This window comes from Neopsephotus bourkii, unplaced genomic scaffold, assembly GCF_033783945.1.
Source record: "Neopsephotus bourkii isolate Nb327-2 ecotype Australia unplaced genomic scaffold, CSIRO-AGI_Nbou_v1 NB_1525, whole genome shotgun sequence".
NCBI lineage: Eukaryota > Metazoa > Chordata > Aves > Psittaciformes > Psittacidae > Neopsephotus > Neopsephotus bourkii.
This window is the reverse complement of record NW_026902001.1, coordinates 119922-147807: the sequence shown is the minus strand read 5'-3', so window position 1 is coordinate 147807 and position 27886 is coordinate 119922. Positions and strand designations below refer to the sequence as shown.

At 50.6% G+C, this 27886-nt stretch overlaps 1 protein-coding gene and 1 long non-coding RNA gene across 2 annotated transcripts in view; one reads left to right on the top strand and one right to left on the bottom strand.

Moving 5' to 3' along the window:
* LOC133221230 (uncharacterized) overlaps window positions 1-17403 on the bottom strand; it is a 32557-nt gene extending 15154 nt beyond the window's left edge. The window contains exons 1-3 of the long non-coding RNA XR_009727941.1: window positions 17237-17403; window positions 2565-2736; window positions 115-287 (exon numbers count right to left, since the gene is read on the bottom strand). This is a non-coding gene — a long non-coding RNA (uncharacterized LOC133221230). The remainder of the gene's footprint in view (window positions 1-114; window positions 288-2564; window positions 2737-17236) is intronic.
* A 264-nt stretch (window positions 17404-17667) lies between these two features.
* On the top strand, window positions 17668-21761 carry FOXF1 (forkhead box F1). Its single transcript, XM_061369937.1, has 2 exons — window positions 17668-19704; window positions 21148-21761. Exons 1-2 carry the CDS (start codon window positions 18645-18647, stop codon window positions 21306-21308), a joined length of 1221 nt encoding a protein of 406 aa, XP_061225921.1. The 5' UTR covers window positions 17668-18644; the 3' UTR covers window positions 21309-21761.
* The last annotated feature ends 6125 nt before the right edge of the window (window positions 21762-27886 follow it).

The following is a 27886-nucleotide window of genomic DNA, read 5'->3' as shown; positions in this document are numbered from 1 at the left end:
TGCCCACACAGGCTTATTTGCATGGCAGCCTATCTCAGTTACCTAGGGCTGTGGAGGGTTGCCACGATTACTTGCTCCAGATGTTGGCTTTGCCTACACCTTCTAGGCACTCACCGCTGAGATGAGGGTTGCTCTGTCTCCAACCCATAGCTCAGCCCCACAGCATGGTAGGGGATGTCCTCCCTCCTCCTGCATGCACACAGCTCATGCATGGTTAAGGGCCCTGTGCATGACATCTCTGAATTAGCAGCTGGCTGTGACAGGCATTGGTGTTGCTGGCCAGAAACCTGTAAAGCAGAAGGGAAAATTATTTTGGTGGCAGAACTACAAATACTCAATAAAGCACAGCTTGTTTTGGTGCTTTTTTATGTGGTTCTGTGCTGACTTTTTCTCCCCTAATTCACAACAGAAGTGAAGCAGAGCGTCGTAGAGATTGCACATGAATCCTTTGCACTTGGTTAATGGGAACAATTACAGAAGTTTCTTCTTTTTCTTTTGCCAAGCTGTGATATGAAATCATTTGTCAGGTTCCTGTTTCCATGGAAACAATTAGTTTCATACCATTTTTCTATTATACGTCAATGAAGTGATTAACTAAATGAAGGCAAACACTTCATAAATGTATTGTATCACGCAATAACCAAGTAGCTACCAAGTACCACAGCTAAATGCACTTAAAATTCAGTAAAACCAGCTCTGCAAAAGACTTAACAATTGTGTGAATATTTATTGGTCTGATACGGTACATCATTTATAAGCCAAAAATACCAAATGTGGGTGTTTAGGCGTTGCAGTGCTTACTGGCTTTGGAGTAAAGCATCATTTTCTCAAAGGATCTGGTCACCTTGAGCCATTTCCAGGAAAGGGCTTAGGGATCTGTTGTGTGATGCAGATGGGCTTCAGTTGCCGATGATGCTAAGAGCTGCCCGTCAGCCATCGGTCCCTCTTGCAGGCAAAGGCAAGCCAAAAGTGAATGACTTGCAGGACCTCCTAGCACTGCGATTAGTGTGCCCACAGGGATGTGATGGGTCCCCGGCCCTTATCCAAGGACTCTCTACATATTTTCTCCTTAAAACAAAATATACAAAGAGTCCACCCAGCACGGAGTGGAATTCAGGGCTCTGCCTGTTCCTTCCCAAGCACATCTGGGAGCCTTTCCCTTGCAGACCTAAGCAGCTGCATGGCAAGGGAGGGAGGAAGGGAGGGAAAGAAGGAGAAAAGGAAGGAGATTCCTATGCTCTGCCACAGAGGAGAGCAAAGGCTGAAATGGGAACTGAATTCAGGGACACTGTGGTGAAAGGCTCAGCCCCGAATGTCTTTCAGCAGGATGGGAACAGGATCACAGGGAATCGCAGCCTGGGCTGGGTGATGGACAGCCCTGACTTCCCTCACTTCAGACCTAGCAATGCTTAAAAGGCTCAGTAGGAGTTGGAGTAGCTTATTTTAATGAGTAGTTAGGGAAGAATTCACCGTGCAACTTTCTGTATTGGACCCTGAATCCTTATTTCACTGGGCAACAGAGTCTTTCTTGAGGACAGCCCTTAGACAAAAGGGAATTGCATTTTCCCCTTCATTTAAGAATTTATACACCAGTGGTCATGCAAAAATAATAACCTGATTTCAGTTTAGCAACTTAAGACAATCAGAATTTTACTTGGAAAATTGTTTTTTTCCTCCCTTTCCTTCTCTTTAATAAAATATGTCCTGGGAAAGTGGTGGGATGAGCATAGAAAAAGTCTTTGACGGACAATCAGTCCACATTCAGTGACCCCTTACATAGCTATTTCTTAGATTAAGCCAGTTAGTTGAGTTTTCCAGACAAATACAGCAGAAATTTCACAGAGAAACCTGACATTAAATCATTTTTTAACCTGATCCCAAAGGGCAATGTCTCCATGCAGGGGGTAGGGCTGTTCATCGATGTGTACAAAATGGATCCAGCTGTCCAGTGCAATGGTATTTTCTGTAATCCTTTCTGCTGACAGGCCAGCAGGTGGTGAATCACCAACACATGACACAACAAGAAATGCTCCATGATAGATGAAACAAATGCACAGAGCTGTATCTCCATCCATTTGAGACTGGCAGCCATCTACTACCACCTGACAGAATTGTTTCTCTCTTTCTGCTGTGACTGTCATCACCCCCTATATGGCTTTTCTGCTTATTTATATTTCCCTTTGCTTGTACCACAGTATCTCAGTTGCAGCTTATGCTAGAAGCATCCTCATCACCCTACAAAGGAACTGAGGATAAGATGACGGTTAGCAAGGCTGTCTGCCTTACCTGATCCTTCCTTGGTCCACTTGGACCAAGTCGCACGACCAAGGGTATACCATGGGCCACCCTCATCCACAAGACTTTGAAGCTGGGACTGTGTCTGTGCCTGATGCATGTTTGCATGTTAACAGCACAGATGGGTGGCCAATCTGGTGAGGGGAACAAGCTTAAGTCTGCATTTAATGGTCAGTGTAAACATCCCCCCCCCGAAACCTCTTTGCAGAGCCAGCCTCAAATGTCTCTCAGCTATTCCCCACTCCCCTTTTACCACCCAACCTCCTGACCTTGCAAAAATATGTCTCTGAAGGGTCAGAGCTTGGGTCTGGAGCAGATGCTGATTCTGGGATCAGGGGTGGGCAGCCCAAAGGCTGGAACATTCCTGCACAGGGTCTCTGGTTGAGATAAGGCTGTGATTTACTCCAAGGAAGTGGAGCTCGAGTGAGTCCTGCATGTTCCCTGGGAGATGAGGCAGGAAAAAAATCCTGTGGAATAAAAAACTTCAAATCTGCCAGTAATGGCTTGTTTTAGAGAAACATCTGATTCTGTGCAGCTGAAAGCACCACAGTGGTCTGGATCACAAGCCATTGCTCACAGCCTCCAAGACCAAACGCACTGCGAAGTACCAGACTCAGCTCAAAGGTGAGACAAAGAGCTGCAACACTTCCAAGTAAGAGGAATCCATGTGAAACGATTGAATTTTGGGGCTTGGGGGGTGATCAGGCCTTCAAAAACCTGTTGATCTTCCCTTACCAAGGTGAGCCTACACCAACCTAAAGCCAGCAAGTCCAAGCGCAGCTGCTTTGGGTCAGCAGGGAGGGAGAGCTGTGAATCCTAAAACTGAATTGTGGACTCTATCCACAAATACCTTCTCTAAGAGTGGTTATCAGTGGCCTTTCTCTCCTAAAACTGCTCTGTCACAGAGTCTAGAGAACAGACACACAGTGGGTCAGCAGCAGGTTCTCTCTTTTGCTGGAGAGGGTTGCCCTTGCAATTGCCCCTGTGCAAAGTGGGTGTTTCTAGGCTCAAACAACAGGGAAACTGAGGTTTTAGGGTTGCAGTTCTGGGTTGGAATGCTTTCTATCCCATCTTTTTATTTGCCATTTATTTTAATCTCAAAATTATAGTATCTACAGTATTTGAAAATTCATAATCCATCCACAAAACAACTGGCACACAATGAGGGTGTGAGTTCCTAACCCAGTGGCCCAGCAGTATGGAAACATAATGATGACTCCAGGGGGCATTTCTTCACCTCCTCTTGGTGCGAGGATAGTGTGTATGTCCCCACCAGCCCATCCTGCCATTTTATTCACCTAATCCCTCACATTCCCACTGATTCAGCCAGCCATGGGTCTGGGAAAAGCGGAGAGCCAGCCACACTGGTATGCAGATAAGGTTGTCTTCATGGAGGGAGACATGCAGGAAGATTCTTCCAGCTCCATAACACATCCCCATGGAAAGAAAATATATACCAAAGGCTCATGGATGATCAAAACTGAAGATATTGAGGTATAAGCATCGGTGGCATGACTGTCAAGAAAGCTTTTGACTGTGCACAGTATGGCCACAAGATAAGCAGCACGTGCATTTGTGGGAACTCTTGAGCTAAAAGCAATGCCACAGTTAATGCTTTGCCTATGATCTCTCTACACCTGCAGTTCTGGTACCCAGATCAAACATTCTAGATGTCACCAGCCCCAGTGAAAAGCTGAAGAAACTAACCAGCCACTTCACCACATGCATCTGGTTCTCCCTTGTATCTTGCTGTACTGAAGCCAGCCAATGGCTCGAGATCTTTGCCCAGCAAATGCATTTCCAGTACTGGTGGATAATTGTTGAGAAATAGGTTCAAGGAGACAGAAGTCCAGATTAGTCTGAGTTATGACTCCACATCTAAGGTCACACTGAGAATGTGACATGAAACCCAGGAGTGAATTTTTTTAATGTACAAAAAACATTCATGGAGCACAACAGATGACTTTGGAATTTGAGCACTTACTTCTATTTTTTTTCCCCATATATTTTATTACGCAATTTCTTCCTCCTAGAAGAAATACCAAGTTCTTTTCTTATTTTTTTTTTTTTAAACAAGCCAAAAGGGGTAGTACTAATAATCTGGTACACAGCCTGTGACAGTTTCTTTTGCTGCTTCAGCAGAGGCTGACAAATGGCCTTAACCCTATCTAAGGGAAGGCATTGAAATGAAACAGGTAACAAATAGAAAACACACAGTTTATGCAACAGCATGTAACTAAGAAATCTTCCCTTGGAAAACAATAGAGCCATTGTATTCCCCATCTGAGCCGTCGATAAACTCCACTAGTCCAGGGCTGTAATGAATTAAAGGCTTTTCGGCAGCAGATACAATTGCTATTCGTTGCTAAGAAAAGCTCGTTGTCTGGTTGTCTGCAGCATGCTACATGCATATGTTTGTGTTCCCAGCATAGTAAAAACTTGCAAAATAGTGGAGGGGAAGGTGATTACCAGACTTGCGTGACTCAGCCCTGTTGCTTTCTCCCATTTGGTAGGATACTGTTTCTCAATAACATGGTAGCTGGAATGCTTACAACCAAAACGGCTGTTGTTTTGATAACAGAGCTTGACAACCTGGTTGGATGGACACAAGCTCCTCTGCTACCTGGACTATCAATGTTGTTAGACTCTGTCTTTGGAGGTTTTCAAGGATCAGCTGAAGAAAGCCATGACCGACCCAGTCTGTGGCTGGTGATGGACTTCCTTGGAGCAAAAGGTTGGGCTGGAGCCCTCTGAGGTCTCAATCATGTAGATACCTGTTAAAGCAGAGGCATCGGGACAGTAGGTTGCAGGGTGGGTTACCAAGGCACCAGAGCTGGCTTTGAGCAAGGTATTAGCTCTTCCTTTGACTGCATTTCCAGCAGTAGTCTGCCAGCCTGATCTATATTGGATGTATGCTGCTCTTTTGGTTGGAAGGGCAGAAGAAGATGCTCCCTGGCAGTAGGTATGGAGCATTGGCAGTGGGGTCTGCAGTGGAAAGCTGTAGCTATCTGACACCAGAAATGGTTAAGACTGATCTGTTAGCACTTCTGATATGCCTGTAGCAGCAATTAGGGCTTAATGCGAGGCAGAAGAGATGAAATCCCAACGGTGGAAATTAGGAAGTGAAATGCCAAGAACAATAACTAGAACAATGTCATGAATTTCCTCCACCACAGCACGGAGGGAGTGTGACAAGGAATATTTTGATGGGCCTGAATAGTTCAGAATGTTAATTTCACTTAGGAAATTCCAACTATATATGCTCAATGCTTGTGTTTTGTTTTTAAATGTCAGCAATAGCTTGAATTTCTAGCAGGGGCATGAATTACTGGAGTGGATCCTGGGCTCCCGTCTTGCTGCTCCATGGGCTCTAAACCAGTAAGCAGCTTCACAGAGCTGGGAAAAGGTTTTCTCTTGCATCCCCTTTCCCAGAGCACACACATACCATGTGTCATGTTGAAACTGGATGCACCTGCTAAAGGAGCTGTGTGGGGGCAGACATTATACACCAGTTATAAATCCTTAGGCTATCAACAGCCTTCAGTAAACATTTGGACAATCCTTCCTACCTCTTGGTCATCCAAATATTTGCATCACACGGGGCTGCTAGCCGTTTCCTGACATGCTGAGTCTCTAAGAATATCCTTGGATCGTAGGTCGGTTCCAGCGCAATGTGATGGATGGTCTTATTGGGTGAAATAAATGGCTTGGGAGAAAGGAAATAAAGAAAATCTATCTGTCTCCTGATAATAAATCCAGGCCAGGATGGAGTGAAACAGCTTGCAGTCATGAATGGTGTTTTTAGAGAGTTTTTAAGATCTGATCTGAAGCACCTAAGGGTTAATGATGAACATCCCAGAACTCAATTAGTGGATATACTTCCCTTGGTGACTCTGGCCGCTTTGGACCAGGCACCAGGAGAAACGGTTGAAGATGCTCCTGAAAGCTCTTCCTTCCTGCTGTGCTGAGCACAAGGCTGGAAACAGCCTGAGCCAACTTTGGATGTAAAATACGAGCCTGCTGCACCGAAGCTGGGTTTGGCAGCTCTTCCCTCCAGAGCAGAGCATCTCCCAGGCAAACTGCAGGAGGAGACCACTGCAATGCACAGGGCTTGTAATCCGTGTGCATGAACCGTTTAACACAGCAGAGTTGCCAAACAGAAATAAAACACTTATTTTTCTCTTCATGCAGATAGAGGAAAGCAGCCTGGACTCCGCTTTAGCAGTTAATAGGGTTTAGTGGTTAATTGGTTTTGGCAGTCTTAAACACAAAATCCGTGTTTCGCGATTAAGACTACTGTGCTAAGTAACAACATTAGAAAGATGAAGCCTTGCAACACAATAATTTTTGTCTTTTACTCAATACAGGCTGTTGCTTTATGGCTAAGTATACACTATAATAAGACAGTGAATTTTCTGGTAACGTAGTAAAAGAAATAAACAACTCAGCTTAACTGCAGGATGAAACCTCTTAGGGTATAACATGGCTGTTCCACTGTAGCTGCAGTTCGAACCTTTTGTTTTAATATTCTTTCCCCTCTCAATAAACCCACCAAACCCATGACAAATAAAAGCAACATGGCTCGCTATTACACGGTAACTGAGGCAGAGGGTGCCTAAATGTTTTCTAACTGTGATGGCAGGCTAAGCTCATGCAGCGAGTTTGCTCACCCCCCAGGTAATTCCTCTTTGCCACCCCTCAGTTCCCCCAGCATCTCCTCTTCCCCCCACCATCCCGCTCATCACTTCCTTTTGGGAAGCCCAAAACTCCAACCCCTCTTTGGAGAGACTAAACAACATCTGCAAAGTCGCCTCTCTCCCCTCCAGCCCTCCCAGGGGAAAAGAGCCGGTCCCAGATGGACAGGAGAAAGCCAGTGTCACCGGGGAGGGTGAGCAGGGCTCCTGGGGGGTGCCGGGGAGCAGGGATGTGGCGGAAGCATAAAGCACCTGTTGGGAGGCTATTTAGGGATTAGCCAAGTGCTGACAGACAAATTGGCAAGATTAATAAGAGCAATCAAGGCTGTGTGGGCTCGAGTTGTGAGCTGACATTAATGTGACATCACTTTCATCTGCTTTTGCCTCACACCGCATAGCTGGTCTGCAGCATCATTAGTGCTTCTAGGGAGCAGCGCGGTCGGATGCGGGGTTACAGGAGGGGGGTGTCTATGAGAGCGTGTACATGTGTGTGCACACACGTGTGTGTGCGTGTCAGGGCAGGGGACAGCTCATTGTGCCTGTCCTTTAGCCAGTCCCCACAGGCTGCCCATAGTGACCAGCACTAGACCTGTCTCCACTACAGGGCAAGACATCAACAAGGGGATGGGTGTTTGGGGGACCTCCCACCCTCAGCACTTCCACAGGGCCTACCTGGCCCTAGCAGCACAGGCTGATTTTGGTGATGTTCTCTCTAAAACTCTCTGCTTCTATTGAGTTTTGGTTTTTTTTTTTCCCTGGCAATACCTCTTACAGAATCACTTAATGTCACTGCAAAAAAAAACACAGGGTTTCTCTTCCTCCAATCCCTGAAAAATTAAGGAAAAAAACCCCCAAAACTGATAAAGTAAGAGAAAAATAAAGCATCGTGTAATAAAGGCTAATCCCAGGTGTGAGGAGAGAACAAAGAAATTCCTCTACGGTTGCACTAAACCCCACACTGGGAATCTTCCTTTTCTCCAGGAGTGTGTTTTGACCCCGTAAAGATATTTTAAGGGAGAAAAAGCTGTTTTCAGAGCAGTCTTCTGCCTCCCAACCAAGGAGGGGGGGGGGGGAATCCCTGCCGCAGCTCCAGTGCAGCACAGCCATCACACAGGGAAAACTTTGGCTACGGTTTTCTCAATTTTCCCTTTTTTTACCCTTGTTTTCTTGAATCCCTTCCCTGCTAACGTTTGGCTTAGATTTTGCCAGCATCCCTTTCCAATGGTGACTTGTTTGCGCTCCGGTTTTCTTTGTGCTTTAGTCAATGAGGAATCGTAACAGTAGTAAACCATCAGAATGCACAAATCCTCCAGGTCTGCCTGGCTCTGCCGGAGAGGCTCCTCCGATGAGAGCTTTTGCCCACAAAAGGAAAGTGTTGAAAAGGAGCGAGATGCCAAATGCTGCGCACTTGTTTTCTCGCAGAGCTCCTGGCAAGGAGGAACCCACTCGCTGAGACCCAGAATGGATCCCTCCATGCTGGGAAACTATGGAGTGAGGGGGGGAAAAAGTCTGTAAAATCCATAAAAACGCGAATTTTTAGCTATCAATGTTTCAGGCTTGCAAATGCAGACGGGGATAGAAACAATGGGGGACAAGAATAATTAAGGAAAAAGGGGATTTTTTTTTTTTCTTGTTAAGCAAACCAGGAGATTGACCCTAAAATCAGGCTCTGAAATCAAAGTGACAGGCTGATGATTGCTGCTCCCACAAAAACAAAAGTAAAAATCGATCTATATTTTAATTTTTATGTAAATTAACTAATTTATACCTGCTCTAACTGGAAGTACATGTATGTGTGTGTATATTAAGCATCATAAATGGGTGGATTATTGGACTTTGAAGCAAATTTCAGGTTCTATAGATCTCCGGCCGCAAGAACAGACCCTGAACATGACCCATTTGCACCGCTCCTGTGGTTCCCCTGCACAGCCAAGACTTTGGGGGACACGGTCCCCTTTGCCACCGGGAGCCCCTCTGCGGGTAGGAGGGACTCAAAGGGGGTTCGGAGAACACTCCCCTTCCCTTGCCCTCCACCAGGAGCCCAGGGCTCGTTTTCGTTGGGTTTTATGGATCATTCTTGGAGACGCTTTGCGCTGCAACCCTCCTCCATCCCTGCCCGCTACACTGAAACACAGCCCCAAACAGGAGGGCAGAGGCAGCACGGGGCTCCCTAAAGATCCTAAATGTCTTTCTGCTAAAAGTAATGATGTTTTTTTCTTCTTCTTCTTTTAAATCATATTTTCTCCCCCAAAATCGATTAGGCTTAAAGTACACAGCTTAGACCAATCCGGCAGCAACATCCCGTGCATTCAGTGGTCTGTTTGTAATCTCAGCCTTTTTCATTAACATAAACACTACTTCAACAAAAATATACACGGCCACCTACCAAGCCGGTTGAAGTCAATGCGGAGCCGGTCGCGCCGCTTCGAGAGCGGGTTTTAAGCCGAGTTTAACTGTAGCGGAACGGGGCAGGAGCGGCGTGGGAAACCCACGCTGAAATCGGGGTTAAATCTCGGCTCCCACTCCTGTCGCTGCCCTGGGGGTGTAGAGGCCGTCACTTCCCCCCCCCCAAGTTTTCCACCACTGGGAAAAATGGGGGTGAAGGAAGCGGGAAGGCAGCACCCGCTCCCCGCTGCCCAGCCCGGGGGTCCCTCCTGCTCGGGGGTACGCAGGACCCGGCCATGGGTACGGGCTGGGGCTGAGCGTCCCCCCCGACTCATCCCGGCGTGACAGGATAATCACATAATCTGTGTCTTAGCACTGGTTTTGCGGGAAATTTATTTTTCCCTTTTCGTACTTGCTTGTTTGCTTTTTTTTTTTTTTTTTTTTAATGTTTGGGTTTGATAATTTTGGGGGGAGTTGTTTTTTGTGGGTTTTTTTTTGTTGTTTTTCTTTTTTGTATGCTTTTTCTCCCTCCATTCTCCGCTTTTCTGTTTTCATTTATTTTGTTTTTTCTTTTTCTATTCTTTACCTCTTTTATCTTTGTCTTATTCTTTTTTTTTTTTTCCTTTTTCTTCCTTTCTCCTTCTTTTTCCTTTTTTTTCTTCCAATTTCTTTATCTTTCTTTCTTCCTGTCTGCTTCTCTCCGTCTCTGTTTTTTTCCTCTCTCCCTTTTTTCTCTGTTTCTTTCTTTCTCATTTCCTTTCATTGTATTATTCTGCCTCTCCTTTCTTTCTTTCTTTCTTTCTTTCTTTCTTTCTTTCTTTCTTTCTTTCTTTCTTTCTTTCTTTCTTTCTTTCTTTCTTTCTTTCTTTCTTTCTTTCTTTCTTTCTTTCTTTCTTTCTCTCTTTCTCTCTTTCTCTCTTTCTCTCTTTCTCTCTTTCTCTCTTTCTTTCCACCTTTTCCTTTTTCTATTTTTTTCTACTTTTCTCTTTCTTTTTATTTATATTTTTGCCTCTTTTTATTGATCTTTTTCCCTCTATTTTGCCTCTCCATTTCCCTGTTTCTCCGTTTCTTTCTTGCACACTTTATTTTCTTCTCACTTTATTTTCACCTTTTATCTTTCACATTCTCCTTTCTCTTTGTTTCACTTTTTCATAATCTTTCTTTCTAGTTCTCGTTCTTTATGTCTTTTTCTTTTGTTTCTTTCTTTCCTTCTTTCTTTCTCTCTTTCTCCCTTTCTTTCCTTCTCTCTCTTTCTCTTTCTTCCTCTTTCTTTACTCTCTTTTCTCTTTCTTCCTCTCTTTCTTTACTCTCCTTTCTCTCGTTCTTTTCTCTCTTTCTCTGTTTTATTCTCTGTTTTTTTCTCTCTCTATGTAGTTCTGCACGTCGTTCAGTCTTCTTCTTCTGCACACTCCTGTTCTCTCTCCTTCTCTCCTCTCCGGGACAGGCTCTCTCCGTACACATTTATCTAGTTCAGCATTTGGAGGCACTTCTGTTTTCCCCTCCTGGGGCTGCGGGGCAAACCAGACCCAGGACTCCGCTCAGCTCTGCGCCAAACCCTCTTCCCGATTGAAGGAAAATTCCCTTTCCTGCTCTGTCAGCTCAAGATTTTCCAACGCGCCGATATATGGTTCAACCGCGGCCGTTTAACCTCAGTGGCGAGGATCGGAACCCCGCAGTGGGTCGGACCCATTCCCTCCCCAAGGCAGATTTCGATAGGGTGTAAGGGCTCAGCACCGTGCCCCGACGGTACAGCCCGTGGCTCTCCCAATTGCACGCTTAACGGGGGACACGGAGGACCGGGGCTGCCTCTGCCCCGTCCCCGCAGGGTCTGCTCTTGGGTGCGGGACACCGCTGAGGGGGTAAAGTCCTCGACTCCGCGATGCTTTGAGAAAGTCAATCAAATTCGATCGTTTCTAACGGGGAAACGAGTAATCCTGTAAGAAAGATGATGATGCTGCAATGTAAACACCGGGCAGCATCTTTCCGCACAGGTAGCCAGCAAAATCTGCTGGAGAAAGAAAGGGATTTCTCCCAGTGCCTTCGGGAAGGGCACAAATGACCCTCATTCTGCTATTATAAAGGGAATAGACGAAAAATGGTCTATTTTAATTAGTAGAATTGAAGCGAGGTTACTAGCACGGAGCTGAGAGTGCTGTGCGAAACGCGCTGGGGCATTTTGTAATTCAGCGAGCGGTTCTGAAAACGGGAAAAGCAAAACCATTTCTGGGGTCGTTACTCCAATTATTACTGAGTTCTGTGCAGCTTTGGTGAAGGGTTTTTTGGTGGTCTGACTGCGGGAGGGTTGTGGGGGTTTTCTTGGTTTGTTGGGTTGTGTTTTTTTTGTTTGGGGTTTTTTTTTTTTTTTGGTAAGTTTTGATTTTGGGATTTTGATTTTGGTTTTAGGGCTGGGGGGCTTCTTTTACCAATCTCTTCTCGTTTCCCCTCCGTCTTTCGCACACGCACATCTCCTTCCCCAGAATCCCAGATGCGCAATGGGAATATGGACGTACCCGTTCCCGTTATCAGCCTGATTATCACATATAAACCCCAAATACAGAAATCGGTCAACTTTTGGGATTTGTAAAGCTTTCCCACCTTCCGTCGGGCATTTCAGGCATCCACTGAGCATCTTTCCTGGGAATGCCAAACGAGAGCCCTGTTTCCTGACGAACTGTTTCTAATCTCCAAAAATTAAACCCTCTTAGGATATTTAACTAGGGACCGGTTGCACAAAAGGGATCGTTTTACGAGGGGTTCCTCTGTTTTTCTAAAGAGATGGGAAAGGTGATCAACCAATTTTTGGTGTCTTTTCACTCTCTGCGCTGGTAACTGAAAAGCAAACGGTGTCATGAATATGCAGCAACCCGCGGCGACGATCCAGAGCTCGATGGGCCACTACAGAGTGGCCAGAAGTCGCCGATAAAACGGTGTTTCTTTAGTCGGAGGTTCACCCATTTGATAGTGAGAAAAGTAATAGTAATAGTAATAGTAATAAATAGTAATAGTAATAGCAATAGTAATAGTAACAATAATATTAATAATAATAACAACAACAACGATGGAAATCAGCTTTTGCTGGGAGAGTTTCCAAGGAAAACCACTCCCAGGTCTCTGCAAAGAGGGGAGCAGGGAGAAGGGAGCTGCGGGTGTCTTTTGTGAACATAAGCCTCGACTCGTCTTTGTGTTTGGGAAGGGGAGAATGGAGCTCAGATGAGAGATTTATTATAGAAACACAGTTAAAACACGCAGGAGGTAGCTGTGGGGACCAGGCGGTGGCTGACCTCTGTCAGGGAAGGGGAGTTCTCCCTTGGGGGACTGCCGTGAGCTGTCCCTTTGCCCGAGGACTGCAAGGCCCTTCTGCAGCCACACTCCCAGCAGCAAAGGACCTGGAGGAAAGGCCCATGGGCAGTTCACTCACCCCAAGAGGGATGCTGCTGGGCTCCATCTAGTAAAACCAGCTTTTGCGAGCGGTGTGGACCCGGCCGGTCCCAGGGCATGGGAGCCCCCCTAGGCAGAGACCAGAGGGACAAATCCCCTCTGCTGCAGCTGGAACCTTTCCGCAAGCAGAAGGGCTGTCCTCCCCCTGTCAGGTACAGGTACCCGAGCATGTCGGTGTCTCCTGGCCGGTCGTTATCACGGGTCTGCCAGTGGAGCCTTGCCCTCAGCATCCTTCCCTGCATCCCTCCCCAAGGGGCACCACCGCATCCTGCGTGGATGGCTCTGTCATTTCTTCTCCCCTTTCGGCAGGTGACAAATGGCGGTGGCTGCTGGGGACACCGATGCTGGGACCCCGAGGGCACATGCCCTGCGGAACACCTGGGTGCTGACACCCCGTCTTTCCTGGAAGTGATGTTCATGCCTCGGTGGTCCCGGGAAGGTCATTTCTCCTTCCTCGGAGCCCACTCGCTTCGGAAGTACTAGGGACCTATTCGGGGCTCTGCAAGGCTGCGGAGACCCTGTGGGTCCCCATAGTTAGCCCTGTTGGGGAGCCCACTGCCCGCATCCCCAGCCCAGGGCACTGGGGCGGGCGGTCACGTCCAGGGTCTGTTGTGCCCGGGACTGTGCACCTAGTGACAGCACTGGGAGACCGGATCCTGCCCCAAACGCGTCCGTTTGTTTTATGCATCTCTCCGCAATATTTGGGAGCAGACGAAGTCTCCAGCTTGGTTAATACTTAGCCCCACAATGTACGGTCCCCTCGGCTTTCAGTACCCGTGTTAAAAAATAACCCCTTAATCCTTGGTGTGGGCAATTCCGTTTTGTCTTTCCTCACCTCTCCGTGCAGACGGATTTTAGATGATACCCTGAAACGGGGAGCCAGCTACCCTCCCCTGCCTGGCGCTACAAATTCCCCCCTACGTGCGCTAACAACAGAGCATCGGTGCGATTTCGACGGGTTTTTGGTTTAGAGTTGGGAAGAAAACAACGAAAAAAGGTTACTAAGCCTGGAAATAGGGCTGAGCCCCGGGGAAACCCCTCTCCATCCTCCGTTCGGCTCAGCTCAGGAGAGCTTTTCGTTCTGGAAGACATCGGGGACCGGGGCTCACAAAACTCAGTGCACCGAAAGGTTTCTCCGGCACCGCTCTCCCCATTTTACCGCTAACCCGGGTGAATTTACTGCTGGAAAAGCTAGAAATGGCTACCCATTCTGTTTGCATGCCACAGTGCTCTGCCCAAGCGCTGTGAAAGGGGGGCAACCCTTCTCGAGGGTCCTGCTTAGAATATGAGGGCATTCCCAGCACCGGGCCCTATTACTAAAGGGAAGAAAACTTGCCCTAGAAAGCATGGATGGTTTAGCAATACCAGCCTGGATTTACAACTGGATTTACACCTGAATTAACAATTCGGGCTGCCTTTGAGGGCAAGCTCCTTCGCGGAGTGGTGGCCGGAGCATCACTCGCAGGCTCCCAGCTCTGCCCCTACTCAGCACCGCTGTTTCCCTCTGTACCCAGGTCGTCAGCTCATAATCCCAGCCAGTCAAAAAGCATCCCCCAGGGGAAAGTATTCTAGCTATCCGTCCCTGAGCAGGGATATAAATACCCGGAGATATTTAGAAGATCTCTGTGGGAAGCGATCGTGTCTAAGTGGTAGCGCTCGGGGCTTATTATCGCTGGAACCGATTTGTATCGCAGGGACCGGGTCCTGCCAGAAAATTCCTAAAAAATCCTGTGCTGAAGAGGGCTGTAAATTCCTGTGCTGCAATATTTCATCGAAGGACGTCATGGAAAATGTGGGATGGGGGTGGGGGAAGTCTTTGGACGGGCAGAGCGGGGGGAAAGGGAGACAAAGGGGGGGGGGGGGGAAGTGTAAGATTTTCCCTTTTTTTTTTCCTGTTTCTGACCAAAGGCTGAACTTGTGCCCGAGGCACGGCTGCTGACAGCCAGCCCGCACCTCCCCGCAGCCGCCCCAGGCGCTTCGAGCGCTTCACTTCGCACCCGCTCCTGCTTTCGGCTTCTTTTCCCCCAAAACCTCCATCAGGTCCCGCTCGGTCCCGGAGCCCCGGGTGCCACCGGGAAAGGGCCCGTCCGCCATCAGACACACACACACACACACGCGTGGGGCAAGCCTTTTCCGTGTGGTGGACCCCCCCAAAAATGGTCAAATAATAACCCCCAATACCACCTCTCCCTCTGCCCGTTCACATCCCCTCTCCCAGCCTTAAGCCCCATTGTTTGAGCGCACCCCCTCAACCTTAATTAAACATTTAGGGATCGATTTGCCGCGGACCTGGAGCCAGAGGCCACGGAGATGGCCGCGACTGAAGGAAATATATATTATATATATATATATATATATATATATATATATGTACAAAGAACTAAAAAAAGCCCTCCTAAAACGCAAAACCCATCGAGGGAAAAGAGCCGATGCTGGGGAAGAAGGGGAGGGGGGGTCCTGCGGGTGGTGTTAATGCAAAGCAGGGGCAGCGGGGAGGGGGACATGAGGCGGTCACTCCCCTCGCCCTGGGTGGTCTGGGCTCGCAGGAACACCCCGGCCCCTCTCGGAGCAGCACCCAGCCCGCCTATAACAATACTACCTATATACATTTCCATACTCGGGTTACACCCGGCCTGCTTTGCAAAGTTGACTTCACTTAAGCAATTAGCTAGTGAAAATACCTTCGGCGCAGGAAAAGGAAGAAAGCTCGGATTTGTCTATTTTTACACAAAACACTGCCGGGTTTCGGGAAGGGAGGGAGGGAGAGAAGGGGAGAGGGTTTGGGAAGGAGCCGGTTAGGAAGCGTAGAAGGGCTGAGGGTGGGCGCGGGGAATACGCAGGATCGGGCCGGCAAAACGGGTTCCAAACAGTGCTGGGATTTGCAGGGCAAATTGCTCTAGATCATCTTTTAGTTTTCTTCTTCTTCTCTCACCCCCTTCCCAGCATCTCCCCATCGGTTCAAGCACACAAAGCACCAGCAAACAGGCAGGTCACACTCACAGCCACCATGACCCCCACGTTCATCGGACACCGCCCGGCCCGGTTTTTCCGCCCTAAAACTCTCCTTTTCCCCAATTCACGGGCTCGGTTTAAAACCCTCCAAGGTTTTTGCTATTCCCACTGCTAGGCCTATCAAACCCGGAGGGATATATTTGCATTTTTCACGTTCGCTGGCTATAATAAATACATCGGAAACCAAATCTTCACACTCTAAAAGATAGTGCGAGTGACGGAGAGGGCACTCCCGCAAGGACTTACTTGCTTTGAAAGGGAACCGTTTGATTTCCTCAGAGGGGGTGTTTTTGCTGGTTTATTTTGGGTTATTTGGGTTTTTTTTTTTCCGCTAGGAGCTATTTTATTTCCTAGTGGAAACGGTGCGGGTGGGACGGTTTTGAACGCGGATTTTACACGAGCTCTTTGTATTGCGTTTCGAGCTCCATCTCCGGGTGTTTTGGAGACACGCTGGGGAGATTCAGTCGCAGAGGGATGCAAAGCAAAGAAAAACACCCTTTTGGCAGCCCGGGGAGGGGCATTCGATGCAGACCAAAGATCAGGGTCAGCGATGCGCTCCCGCAGCTAAAATACAAAGAAATAGAGCGAGAAGCGTGGGGTTTATTCTGGACCAGCCGCCCCGGGGCTGTAACACCCGCGGAAGGTGATCGCTTCCCGAAAAACCGATTTTTCCGGGGCACCCTCCTCCTCCTTAAGGAAGAAGCTTCAGAAATCTGTATCCCCTCACTGTGTACCTGGCCACGGCCTGCGCCTGGCTGCCACGACTGTCCCCTGCTTGTCCTCTATGTCCCATCCCGTACCCCCGATTGCCCCGGGAACGGGAGGGCCGGTGCTTTCTGCAGAAGGGTTTATTTTGCGTGGAGGGGGCATACGATGGAAAGGGGGAAAAGAAGGTGGGGGGAAGCTCCTGATGTGAAATCCCTCTCGGTGGTGTCACAGATGTGACAGGCGCCCCGGAGGCTGCTCACAACTGCCCGCGAATAACGCGGAGGGAGTTTCTCAACCCGATCGGTATCTATCGTTCTTTTAAAAAGCATTAAATGATCATTGCAAAACTTTGAAAGCGAATCTGGAAGACGTGTGGGGGGGGGGAGGTTTTGGAAGGTTCCCCCTCCTTTCTCTCTGCAAGGGATTCAGAGGGACGGACCCGCAGCGCTGCGGCCTGCAAAGGCCAAAGGGGGTGTATGTATGTACGGTTTCTCTTCCTCTTTTTTTACTCCCTTTCCTTTCTCTTTTCTTTCCCCTTTCCTTTCCCCAGTCTTGAAAGGGAGCACGCTGCAGCAACCAGGGCATCTGCTCCGCTCCCAGCCAGCAGCCCAGGCTCCTGCCGCCCACCCTCACACCCCCCCCTCCAGAGCGCAGATTTCCACCCGCGATCCGCAAGAAGGTGACAAAGGTTTTAAGCGACTTACCTTAAGTGATATCTCTCCTGATGGGACGATGCTCAAAAGGGTGCACTGGGGGGGGTATTTTTGAAGGGGTTGGGGAGGGTAAGGGGGTTTCGACCCCCTGCATTCCTATTCTCTTTCCCCCCACCCCGCGTTTGTGCCCGCGGCATCCGCCGGAGCTGAGCATCAGGCTCCTGCGACACTTCAGCACGGATTTGTATAACTCTCCCTCAAAAATAGCCCGCCCCAGCCTCATCCTAAGGCAGCCTCGGAGCAGGCGAGGGGTCCGAAGCCCGCTCCTAATCCCCGGCCCGGCGGCAAAGACAGAAAAGGGCATTTCAAGAGGCAGCAGGAGTTTTCGCCGATTTCTTTTTATTAAAGCACCCCCGAGCCCGTGTTTACATTGCGCAGTATAAACATCCTGCCCTGGCCCGCCGAGCTTAAAAGAGCGCAAGAAGAGGGGGTTTCAAGTGGGTGAAACTCCGCGCAGCGCGGAGCCCGCGGCCGGGCAGCACCTCCGCAGCCTTGCGCCGCCCGCGGAAGTTCCGCGTCGCCCGCAGGCCCACACTGCCGCGCCCCGGCCCCTTCCACGGCCCTTCCCACCTCCCTCCAGTGACTTTTAGCAGGGGTGGCAGGGGAAAATGGGGGTAAATGGGGGAGCCCCACGCAGCGCCACGGCCACGGTTGACAAGTCCCCCCTCCAAAACACACACAACCACACGGGAGCGGGCTGGGATGTGTCGCGCAGCCCTTGTGTCGCTAGGGGTGGCGTAGAAAGGGCCCTTTAAAAGCTGCCCACCAGCTGGGAGCGGGTGCGGAGGGGGACGGGCCGGGGCGGGGATCGCCCCCCCCTCCCCGCTCTTACGTCTGTCAAGGAGCGGCAGACGACGCCGCTAGAGATAAAGTAAAAGGCGAGCAGCGGGGCCGGGGGCAGACTCGACAGCCACCGCGATGGGAAGCAGCTCCCCGCAGCACCCGCAGCGCCAGCCCAGTTAGAGCCGGGGCAGGGGGGGGAACGGGGACGGCGGCCCCGGGATCCCGGCCGGCCGAGGGACAAGGCGGAGGCCGCCGGCTTCTTTCTCGCAGCAGCCGAGCTCAACTCGCTTCCACCCGCCCCCCCCATCCCGCTTCCCTGCCCGCCCCCCCGACCCTCCGCCTCTCGCTCGCCTTCTGCAGCCGGGCTCGGATTTAGGGATAAAGTGGGAGGAGGAGGGAAAGGGGGGCTGGGGTGGGGGGGGAATCGTTGCTTCCATTTGTTTATCCACGGAGGGGTGAAGTCTCCCGGTGGAAAGAAAACCCCGCCGGGGGGCCGGGAGGAGGCCGGAGGCGGGGTGAGTGGAGGCGAGCCCCCAGCAGCGTGGCCTTTTGGGGGAGCGCGGGGGGGGTGTTGGCGGAGGAGGGCCGGGGCTGGCCGCCGAGGACCCGGCCGTAGATGACTGCAGAAGCGCAGCAGGCTCTGTCCTCTCAGCCCCCTCCTCCTCCGGTGCAGAGCAGCTACGGCCCCATGTCCTCCGTGGCCGAGAAGCAGCCGCAGAGCTCGGCCATGGACACCGCTTCCGCGGCGCCCGGCGGGGCGACCGGCAGCGCCCCGGGTAGCGGTGGAGCCCCGGGCAGCGGCGGTCCCAAAGCGAAGAAGACCAACGCGGGGATACGGCGGCCGGAGAAACCTCCTTACTCCTACATCGCCCTCATCGTCATGGCCATCCAAAGCTCACCCTCGAAACGCCTGACCCTCAGCGAGATCTACCAGTTCTTGCAGAGCCGCTTCCCTTTCTTCCGCGGCTCCTACCAGGGCTGGAAAAACTCGGTGCGCCACAACCTCTCTCTCAACGAGTGCTTCATCAAGTTGCCCAAGGGACTGGGACGCCCGGGCAAGGGCCATTACTGGACCATCGACCCGGCCAGCGAGTTCATGTTCGAGGAGGGCTCGTTTCGCCGCCGACCCCGCGGGTTCAGGAGGAAATGCCAAGCGCTGAAGCCCATGTACAGCATGATGAACGGGCTCAGCTTCAACCACCTCCCCGAGAGCTACGGCTTCCAGGGCTCGGCCGGGGGGCTCTCCTGCCCCCCCAACAGCCTCTCCCTTGAAGGGGGTCTGGGGATGATGAACGGGCACTTGTCCAGCAACGTGGAGGGGATGGGCCTCGCGGGACACTCCGTGCCCCACCTGCCCGCCAACGGTGGGCACTCCTACATGGGCGGCTGCACCGGCTCCTCGGCTGGGGAATACCCGCACCACGAGAGCTCCGTGCCCGCCTCCCCGCTGCTCGCCGGCGGCGGCGTGATGGAGCCTCACTCGGTTTACTCCAGCTCGGCCTCAGCTTGGGCACCCTCCGCCTCGGCGGCCTTGAACACCGGCGCGTCTTACATCAAGCAGCAGCCTCTGTCGCCCTGCAACCCCACGGCCAACCCGCTGTCCTCCAGCCTTTCCACGCACTCCCTGGACCAGTCCTACCTGCACCAGAACAGCCACAACACCGCCGAGCTCCAAGGTAAGACGCAGACACGCGTGGGACTTACCGAGGCCACCGCCGCAGGGGGGTCGGAGCGGGGGGGGGGGCATGGCCATGCGTGGATCCACTCCTCGCTTCCCTTCCGACCGCACCCGGGAAGCCGTCGGGGTTCCTTGCTACTGCTGTGATGTGACCGGCCGGGTCGGGGCTCTGCTACCCCTGGAAGCCGCTCTGCTGTCGAGGCCTCCGGGCTCAGCCAGGCGGGGGGCTGCGGGGTTAGGGTTCTTTCCCCTTCTACTGGGACATGGGGAGCTCCGGAGGGAGAGCAAGGGGGAGCATTTCACCACTAGGGTGCCTGCCATCCTCACATTCCCGACCCCTCCATCCGCTCCTTTCGGGGCTCTTTCCCAGGCCCATCGCCTCCCTCCACCCATGCGGAAATCGGAGCCCCCCCTCACCCCGCGTCCCCGGCCCGGCATCGCCACCGGCTCCTATGTGGAGCTGCTGGAGGGGATTTGCCCTGGCTATCGGAAGGGGGGAGATGGTGGTTAGGCCGGGAGGAGGCCTCAGGAGGGAAGAGGCCAGAGCTGGGCTTTGTCTTGCGGCCCAAATTCAACTCGGGAGTAGAATCTCAGTGTACCGGGCAGCCCTGGGAGCTGTGGCCGTTAAAGGGACAGGTTTGGAGATCCTTGCACATCACCCCGGGGCTTGGGGAAGCGAGAAGTACCAGGCGCAAACGGGTGTGAAAGGGAGCGTTAGCGGGGCACAACCACGAAGTGGAGAAAAACCGCACATCAGCAGGGCCAGACGGAGCGGCCTGGCTCGAACACAGCCCCGGGCCGCTCCTCGGCGGTGATCGCACCCGGATCTGCTGGAAAACAGAGCAAAAATCAAGCCCGAGGAGCCTCCGGGCCCGCCCGCGGCCTTAACCAGAACGCTCTGATTTAACGCCCGGGTGATGGGCGCTGGCGCGGCAGGCAGCAGGGCTCAGAGCGGCTGCTCCTCCCTGGAGCACCCCGAGTTTAGCGGGGGTTTTCTGTCCCCAAGTGGCATCAGAAAACGCAGGAACAGCTCCGGTCCTCCCAGCGCTTCGCCCTCGGCCTCTCTGCCCGGTCCCTGCGGAAGCCAGGGGAAAAGCAGCCGGTGCCTTCAAGAGCGTAAAATGGGGGGCAAATCAAACCCGACCCGACCCAGACTCCGTCTCCTCGAAGGCCGGGCAGGAGTTTTTCCCCACCGCACCTGTCCGCACCCGCGGAGCCCTAGGAGCACCCATGTATCTGTGTGAAAACGCATAAATACAACCAATTCCGCCCTAGACCTGGGGGCTGCGGAGAGGCTGGGGTGGGTTTTGCGGTTGTTTTGTGGTTTGTTTTGCTGTAGTTTTTTAACCCAGACGGCGGCATTTTCCCTCCTCTCCCCGTCTTCAACTTCCCCATTAAATATAATGTCGATGCCTGACGATCTTTCCTCTCCGTCCCGCAGGCATCCCGCGGTATCACTCCCAGTCTCCGAGCATGTGCGACAGAAAGGAATTCGTCTTCTCTTTCAACGCCATGGCCTCCTCCTCCATGCATTCAGCGGGCAGCGGCTCCTATTACCACCAACAAGTGACATACCAGGACATCAAGCCGTGCGTTATGTGATACAGCGCGGAAAAAACACCTCCCGGGGGCGGCGAGGCCTGACCCGAACCTCGACGCCCCCCTCGCGGACCCTCGATGGAAATGAGAGGGGTCTCTGCGAAAAAGACTGTGCCCGGGAGAGAGATCCCGGCTCCTCGGGAGTGGGTTGGGGGATAGGGGCTAAACTTGCCCCACAGCTGAGCATCGGCCGGACCCTTCAATGCGGGTCCTCAATCACAGATGGTCTCTGCCTTCTTCTGCTTCTTCGTTTGGGGTTGGGTTGAGAAGAAAGCAAAGAACCCTCCCCGCGAAAAACCCTGACTGCGAGTTTGCGTTAAGGGATTCGACAAATGAGGGTTTGATGTTTCTTTTTAAAAGAAAAAGGGGAAAAAATATAGTTCAATTACTAATTCAATTTTGTCCTTGGCATTGAGCAGTGCCACCAGAGCGACTGGCGGGTGCGGAGCCGGCTCGACCTGGGGTTGGGGGGGGCCTGTAAACGTTCCCGACCCCAAAACGGGCGCATCCCGCGGACCCTCCGCCCTGCCCCGCGGGAGGAGCGCCCGGGGTCCCCCAGCTCGATCCCCTCTGTCCCGCTTCATTTCGAGCCCATTCTTCTAAGAAATGCCCCCATCTTCCTTTTCTTTATCCAGCAAACACGCAGCGGGCAAAAATCTCTCAGAGGGGATTATATTTTAGCTATTAATATTACTTTTTTGCCTGCATAGAAACTGCAGGATCAGACCCAACGCAGAGAGAAAAAGGCACTTTGAAAAGAGACAGCCATGCTCATTCTGTTATTTATTCTACATTATTTTTGTTGTTGTTGCTAATAATCGAGACACGAGTAGTCTCAGTTGATCAGTATTAAATCGGTGAATCTCTGTTGGCAATATTTGCCATATAGATTTTTTCTAGTTAACCTTTATAAATTTTAAGCTGATCGTGGTCTCTGTGTAAAGGCAATTCTCCTATATGTTTTTATAGAAATATATATATAATGAAGGATTATTCCCCTCCCTTCACCCCCCCTCCGTATTTTGTCTTTTTGCCCTGACTTCATACAGTTCGGTGATACCTATTTTAATTCTTTCTGCACTGTATAAATTTGTAACTTCTTGGGGTTATTTTTTTTTCTCCGTGCCCTTTTCTGTACGTTTTGTCCCTAAAGGAAAAAAAAAATCGAACCAAAATAAAACATGTATGTTATTTGTACATGGGCTTCACGATTGTACGAGCAGCAAATAAACGAGCATGCGGTGTAACACGCGTAGTTATATCTGAGGAGTCCGTGGGCTCCGAGAAGCGCTCCCACAAACATTCCTGCTATAATTCCCCACCTCGGTGCGGGCTCGAAAGGGAATTTAAGGGGTGGGGGGGCTTGGTGGCGGCTTCCAGCGTGGAAATACTTAGAATGAGGGTAAGGAAAAGAGGAAAACCGGAGGCGATTTAAGTTTTTCTCTCTCTATGATAGTTTAATTCTCTTCCCCACGCCAACCATCCAAGGAGAAAGCGAAAGGAGGGGTTTAACACTTATTCTTTGCTTCTTATCCGGGGACGAGGCGCGGCGCTGCGGGGATGGAGCCTGTGGCTCCTTCTCTCTCCTTCTCCATCCCGGGAGGGACACGGTCATTTTCGGGCAGCCCGAACCGCGCATCCTCGCGTAACCTCCGCTGGTAGCGGCCGCAGGAGAGCGATAGTAATAATAGCAATAATAATAATAGCAATGAGAAAATATTCAAACCGACTGATATCTGCACCATCACGGTCCTGCTCCGGGCAGAGATAAATCCGCAGCGAGAGGAGAGAAGGCAGTGGGGACACACCCGGCTCATAAGAAAAATAAGTCTTTTTCTGCAGAATTTGGGTTTATTTGGTCTAATTTAGGTTCCTGCCCTACCCAAGGAATTTCGCTTTGATCCGTGGTCCGATACGCCTGTCTCAGCGCTCACACTATGAATTTTATACACTCATTGAAAAAGGAAAGATGCACGCAAATTAATCTGATTAGTTGGCTGTGTGTTTCTGCCTTTATATGGGGAAATTAGGTTAGTGCGCGGTAATTAGCCCAGCTGTGTGTAATCAGCTTAATTAAAACCAAAGTTAGCCGGTAACAACAACAAATCTAACCATTCTTTTAATTAAGGCAGGTGGGAAAGGCTCTGTCAGAGATGGTGAAGGCCTTTCACAGTGAGTGGGGGTTTTGTTGTTATTTGGGGTTTTTATTGAGGGGGGTTGGTTTGGGGATTTTGGGGTTGTTTGGTTGGATTTTTATTTTTAGAGTATATCTGTTTAAGTAAGCCAGCAACAATCAGCCCACAGTATTAGTGGGGTTTTCCTGGTTTTATGCTTTTATGGGTTGATCCCTCCATCGTTGTCTGCCCTGCTGCCCACCCCTGTTGGAGGTAAGCCGCATCATTCCCATCCTTTTTATATCCAAGCTGAAAACTGAGGTTTTTTTTTGCTCTTAAAGCACATATCTGTGCTAAGGTGTGGCTCAGATAAAAGTCCAGGCTTAGGAGTTCAGTTTTTACCAAGTGGTTCTTCCTTCGCTGATATTTCACTGTTGCTCCTAAGGTTCATCTTCATCCTCGAGGATGAATCTTGGACGTGCCCCTTTGTGTGTGGCACCGTTGCCAGGCTGGAAAGGGTAGGCAGGCACCTTGCAAGCCTAAGGTCCTGTCTGAAGGGGCTTGTTCCCAACAAAGGTTTACACGATTCATTTTTCTCCCTCCTGTCGTTTTCCAAACCTGGAAAAACAGAACCACCGCATACCATGGACGCCACATATTCCTCAAGCCAATGAGCGCAGTCTAAACAGGCAGCTCTCCATCTCAGACACCTACAGCAGAGAGGAGAAGATGAAACCCCACCAGCTCCTGTCCCCAGCTCTTCTGCACAAGACAAACTCGAGTTTTTCCCTGAATGTATTGTCCAAAGGGATAGCAAAAACCTCTAGCTGCTATCACAGCAGTCCCTTTGTACAAGCTTCACTCGTTCATCTTGTTGGGCTCTGGCAGAAGTCAAGTAGAAGTCAGCTCGCTCAGAAATCTCCTGTGCGAGGAGATGAGACATAGGCTTGCTCAGAAACACTGTATTTTCTCATGTAATGGCCCAGATCTGACCGTGGTCAGCTGCTGTGGCACAGTTCAGTGTCAGCAATCTCATCACCCATTTTCCATTCCATATGTGACACAACAACACGGTTTTCTGTGGGGTTTTGGCACTTCTACTGTAGGAAGGAGTTCCTCATTGCAGATGCCCTGTGAAGGCCCACGAAATTGGGCTGAAATTTTGGAGCATACTGAGAAACAGGGCCTGGTGCATCCAATGAGATTTGATGCAAGATGTACCCCCAGCTGGGAGTCCGGGATCAGGGCCATCACCTGCCATTGCTGGGGTGCATTGGCAGCCTCAGTGCTTCCCTTTTCTCCTCTCCGGGGACTTCTCCCACCCCTACAGGGTCACCCAGCGCTGCATCCCGTGTTGGCAGCTGCCATCCCAGCCGAGTTTGTGCCCCCCAGTGTGTTTATGAGGGATGCAAGGTACCACATTGGGGCATGGCTTGGGGATGATGGGGGGATCTCGAACCGGGGACATACACTGTGGAGCCCCTGCAACAGGCGATGCAGGGCTGGGTCCCCCAGAAGCATGGGGACACGTTTATGGGGGGGATCTGCGGTCCTTCTGGAGAAGGAAGCGTTGCCGTCAAGGGGCCTCTCGGGAATGTGGGGGGATCCCAAGAGGGGTCCGACGGCGCCGTTCCCTTTGGAGGCAGCGCCACCTGCTGTCAGCGACCGGCAGCACCGGCACGGCTCGCCCCCGGACGCCTGTCTTTCCAAAACAGGGCTTCAAACCCGGCTGGATCAGGTTGTTTCTGCCCTCCCCTATCCCTACGTGCATGTGTGTGTTAAATCTTCCCTTTCTTTTGCTTTATTTTCTTGTTCCCTCCTGGCATCCGGAATCTTGAAGGTGATCGTCCCTTTGTCGCATCTTCAGATTCAGCATTGTGATGTTTGGGGTTGAACAGGCCAGGTTCATGGGGGGCTTCTGGATCAGGGCTGTACTACACCCAGGCAGGGACACTCGGCATGGGATAGGAGGAAATAGCGTATGAATGCAGATGTTTGGCACACGATGCTCTTGGATGAGGCTGGTTAAGTAGACTAGCAGAAAACCTGCTCCTTGGAGACTTAACTGGTGGGAAGACAGCTTGGACCTTAAATGGGTATTTGGAAAGCCAAGTCTGAGATAGGTAGATTAGTTAGCAGGTAGATTTTCATATCCATCCAAATAACTGGATGCCTGATTCCTCTCTCAGAACCAAGGAATTTGGGATCTATGTACATACGGGAATCCATGCCACAGTTCTTGTCACATTTGAAAAGAGAGCTTTGATTTCTGTGTTACTGCAATGCTTTTGGAAGACCATGCCTGAGCATTTGTTCCCTTTCCATGCATATTCACAAGGCTAACTGCTGCCTGAAACTGATCTCTGCAGGAAAAGACTATACTTTGGGCTTTGTGTTCACACATTCCAAAGAAATCTTTGCCGCTGGGAGCCATCCTCTAGGAAGAAATACCTGGTGCAGGTGAGCATGTGTCTGGCTAATGGAGAACCCCCTCCAGTGAGCAGGGTATGTCCTGAGCACTAGCAGCAGCTCCACAATCCTGAGCTGATGTTCACAGAAACAATTAGGAGGAAAGGCATGCAGCTCAGTTGGGTCTTTAAGTAACTTTCACTGCCAGTATTCATCTTGCTTGGTAAGAAACTAAAATTAGAATATTAGTAAGGAAAGACAGCAGAAGGAATAAACCTTACTGAGCCACTGGGCTGGAGATCTATTTGTACAGCTCATAAAAACCTCTTTGAGACCAACTCCTACTATTACAGGTTGCTCTGACCCACCAAACTTCTGATAAACTTGATTTTAACTCGAATCTTAAGATGAGCTAAATTTTTGCAAGGAAGATGCAGATCACAGAATCATACAATAGAACCCCAGACTGGTTTGTGTTGGAAGGGAGCTTAAAACTCATCCAGTTCCAACCCCTGCCATGGGCAGGGACACCTTCCATTGGAGCAGCTTGCTCCAAGCCCCTGTGTCCAACCTGCCCTTGAACACTGCCAGGGATGGGGCAGCCACAGCTCCTCTGGGCACCCTGTGCCAGCGTCTCAGCACCCTCACAGGGAAGAGCTTCTGCCTAATGTCTAAATCTACCCTCTTACAGTTTAAAGCCATTCCCCCTTGTCCTGTCACCACACGCCCTTGTAAAAATCCACCAGTAAATCTCACTGAGGTGAATCACTGTGTCATAAACATGAATTTCCTCTTCTTGGATACTTCCCACAGGTCCTCTGAGAGATCCCAGGAAGCCTGCAGGCCACTGGGACAAGCATCAGAGTGACTGACAATTTTCGAGGTCAAACCATCTCTGCTTAACTATGGAAAGAGATGTGGGGACACTGGCAGCACCACTTCAGGAGTTCTTACCTTTGTGTACATATATGAGCTTAAACATAGGCATTTCTTTATTTAAACCATCATGAGTTGAAAAAGCCAGGCTGGTACAGAAAGTGCAGTTCTGTGGCTCAGTTTCAGGCTAATTACTGCAAAAATAAGCAAACACACCTGGGAAAGCAAGATGACATGGCCTGGAAAGCCTTGCGGGGGCTTACAGTACCAAGAGTTCACTTGGAGCAGAACTTGCTATGGCAGTTGTGTTCCTCTGTGGTGGTAAAGAAAGCCGCTGTAGAGTAGCTACCTGAGTAATCACCTCTTCAGAGAGACGGAAACGCCACACTTTGGAGACTGAGCAGTGGAGGTGCCTGGAAATGCTCTGAAAACATGATATCCCCCTGGAAAAATTTAAGTATTACTCTTGTCTGAACAATTAGTCGCTCAAAAATACTGAGGGCAGCAATGGATACACTAATGCCTAGAAATGTCAAAGCTTTTGCAGCGTTTCATGACTGTTTCTCTCCTTTCCCTTTTCCCAACAGTCCTGTATGTTTGCCTTTTTCCTTAAAGAAAGAAAATCACCGCAGTTTAAGCTCCATGTGTTCCTGCCTGGGATGGGTGGACTGTAACACACATGTGTGACTTGCCAGACCTCTGGAGGAGGCACATTTAGGGGAAAGTATCTCAGTTTCTCTCTCGTGTCTTGTATCCCAGGGCAAAACAGCTGTGGTTTGTCCCTTGGACTGGAGGGAGGTGCTGTGTGCCAGGCCTGGAAGGTTCCTCCGGAGCTTGGGGATCTGCAGAATCCACTGGGAAGCAACAAGATGCCCTTCTGGGACGTGACGTACCTGTGGCATAGAGAAGTCCAAAGGCTACCAAGGTTTTTGATGGGTTTCTGATCTGTTCTATTTGTTTTCCAAAGTGGTGGGAATTATCAGTTGCATCCAGCCTAGCAGGAGCCATCTCCACCTTCCCAACTTTCCCATCTGTAAAACATAGATGTTTCTGGGGCCACTGCAACGATTGACTAGATAGGTCCATATCCTGAACTAATTTCTCCCAGTGACTTCAGTGGGATGCCCAGCCCAGAACAATGGCAGGATACATGACCCTAAACATTTCTGCAGTGCTTTGAAA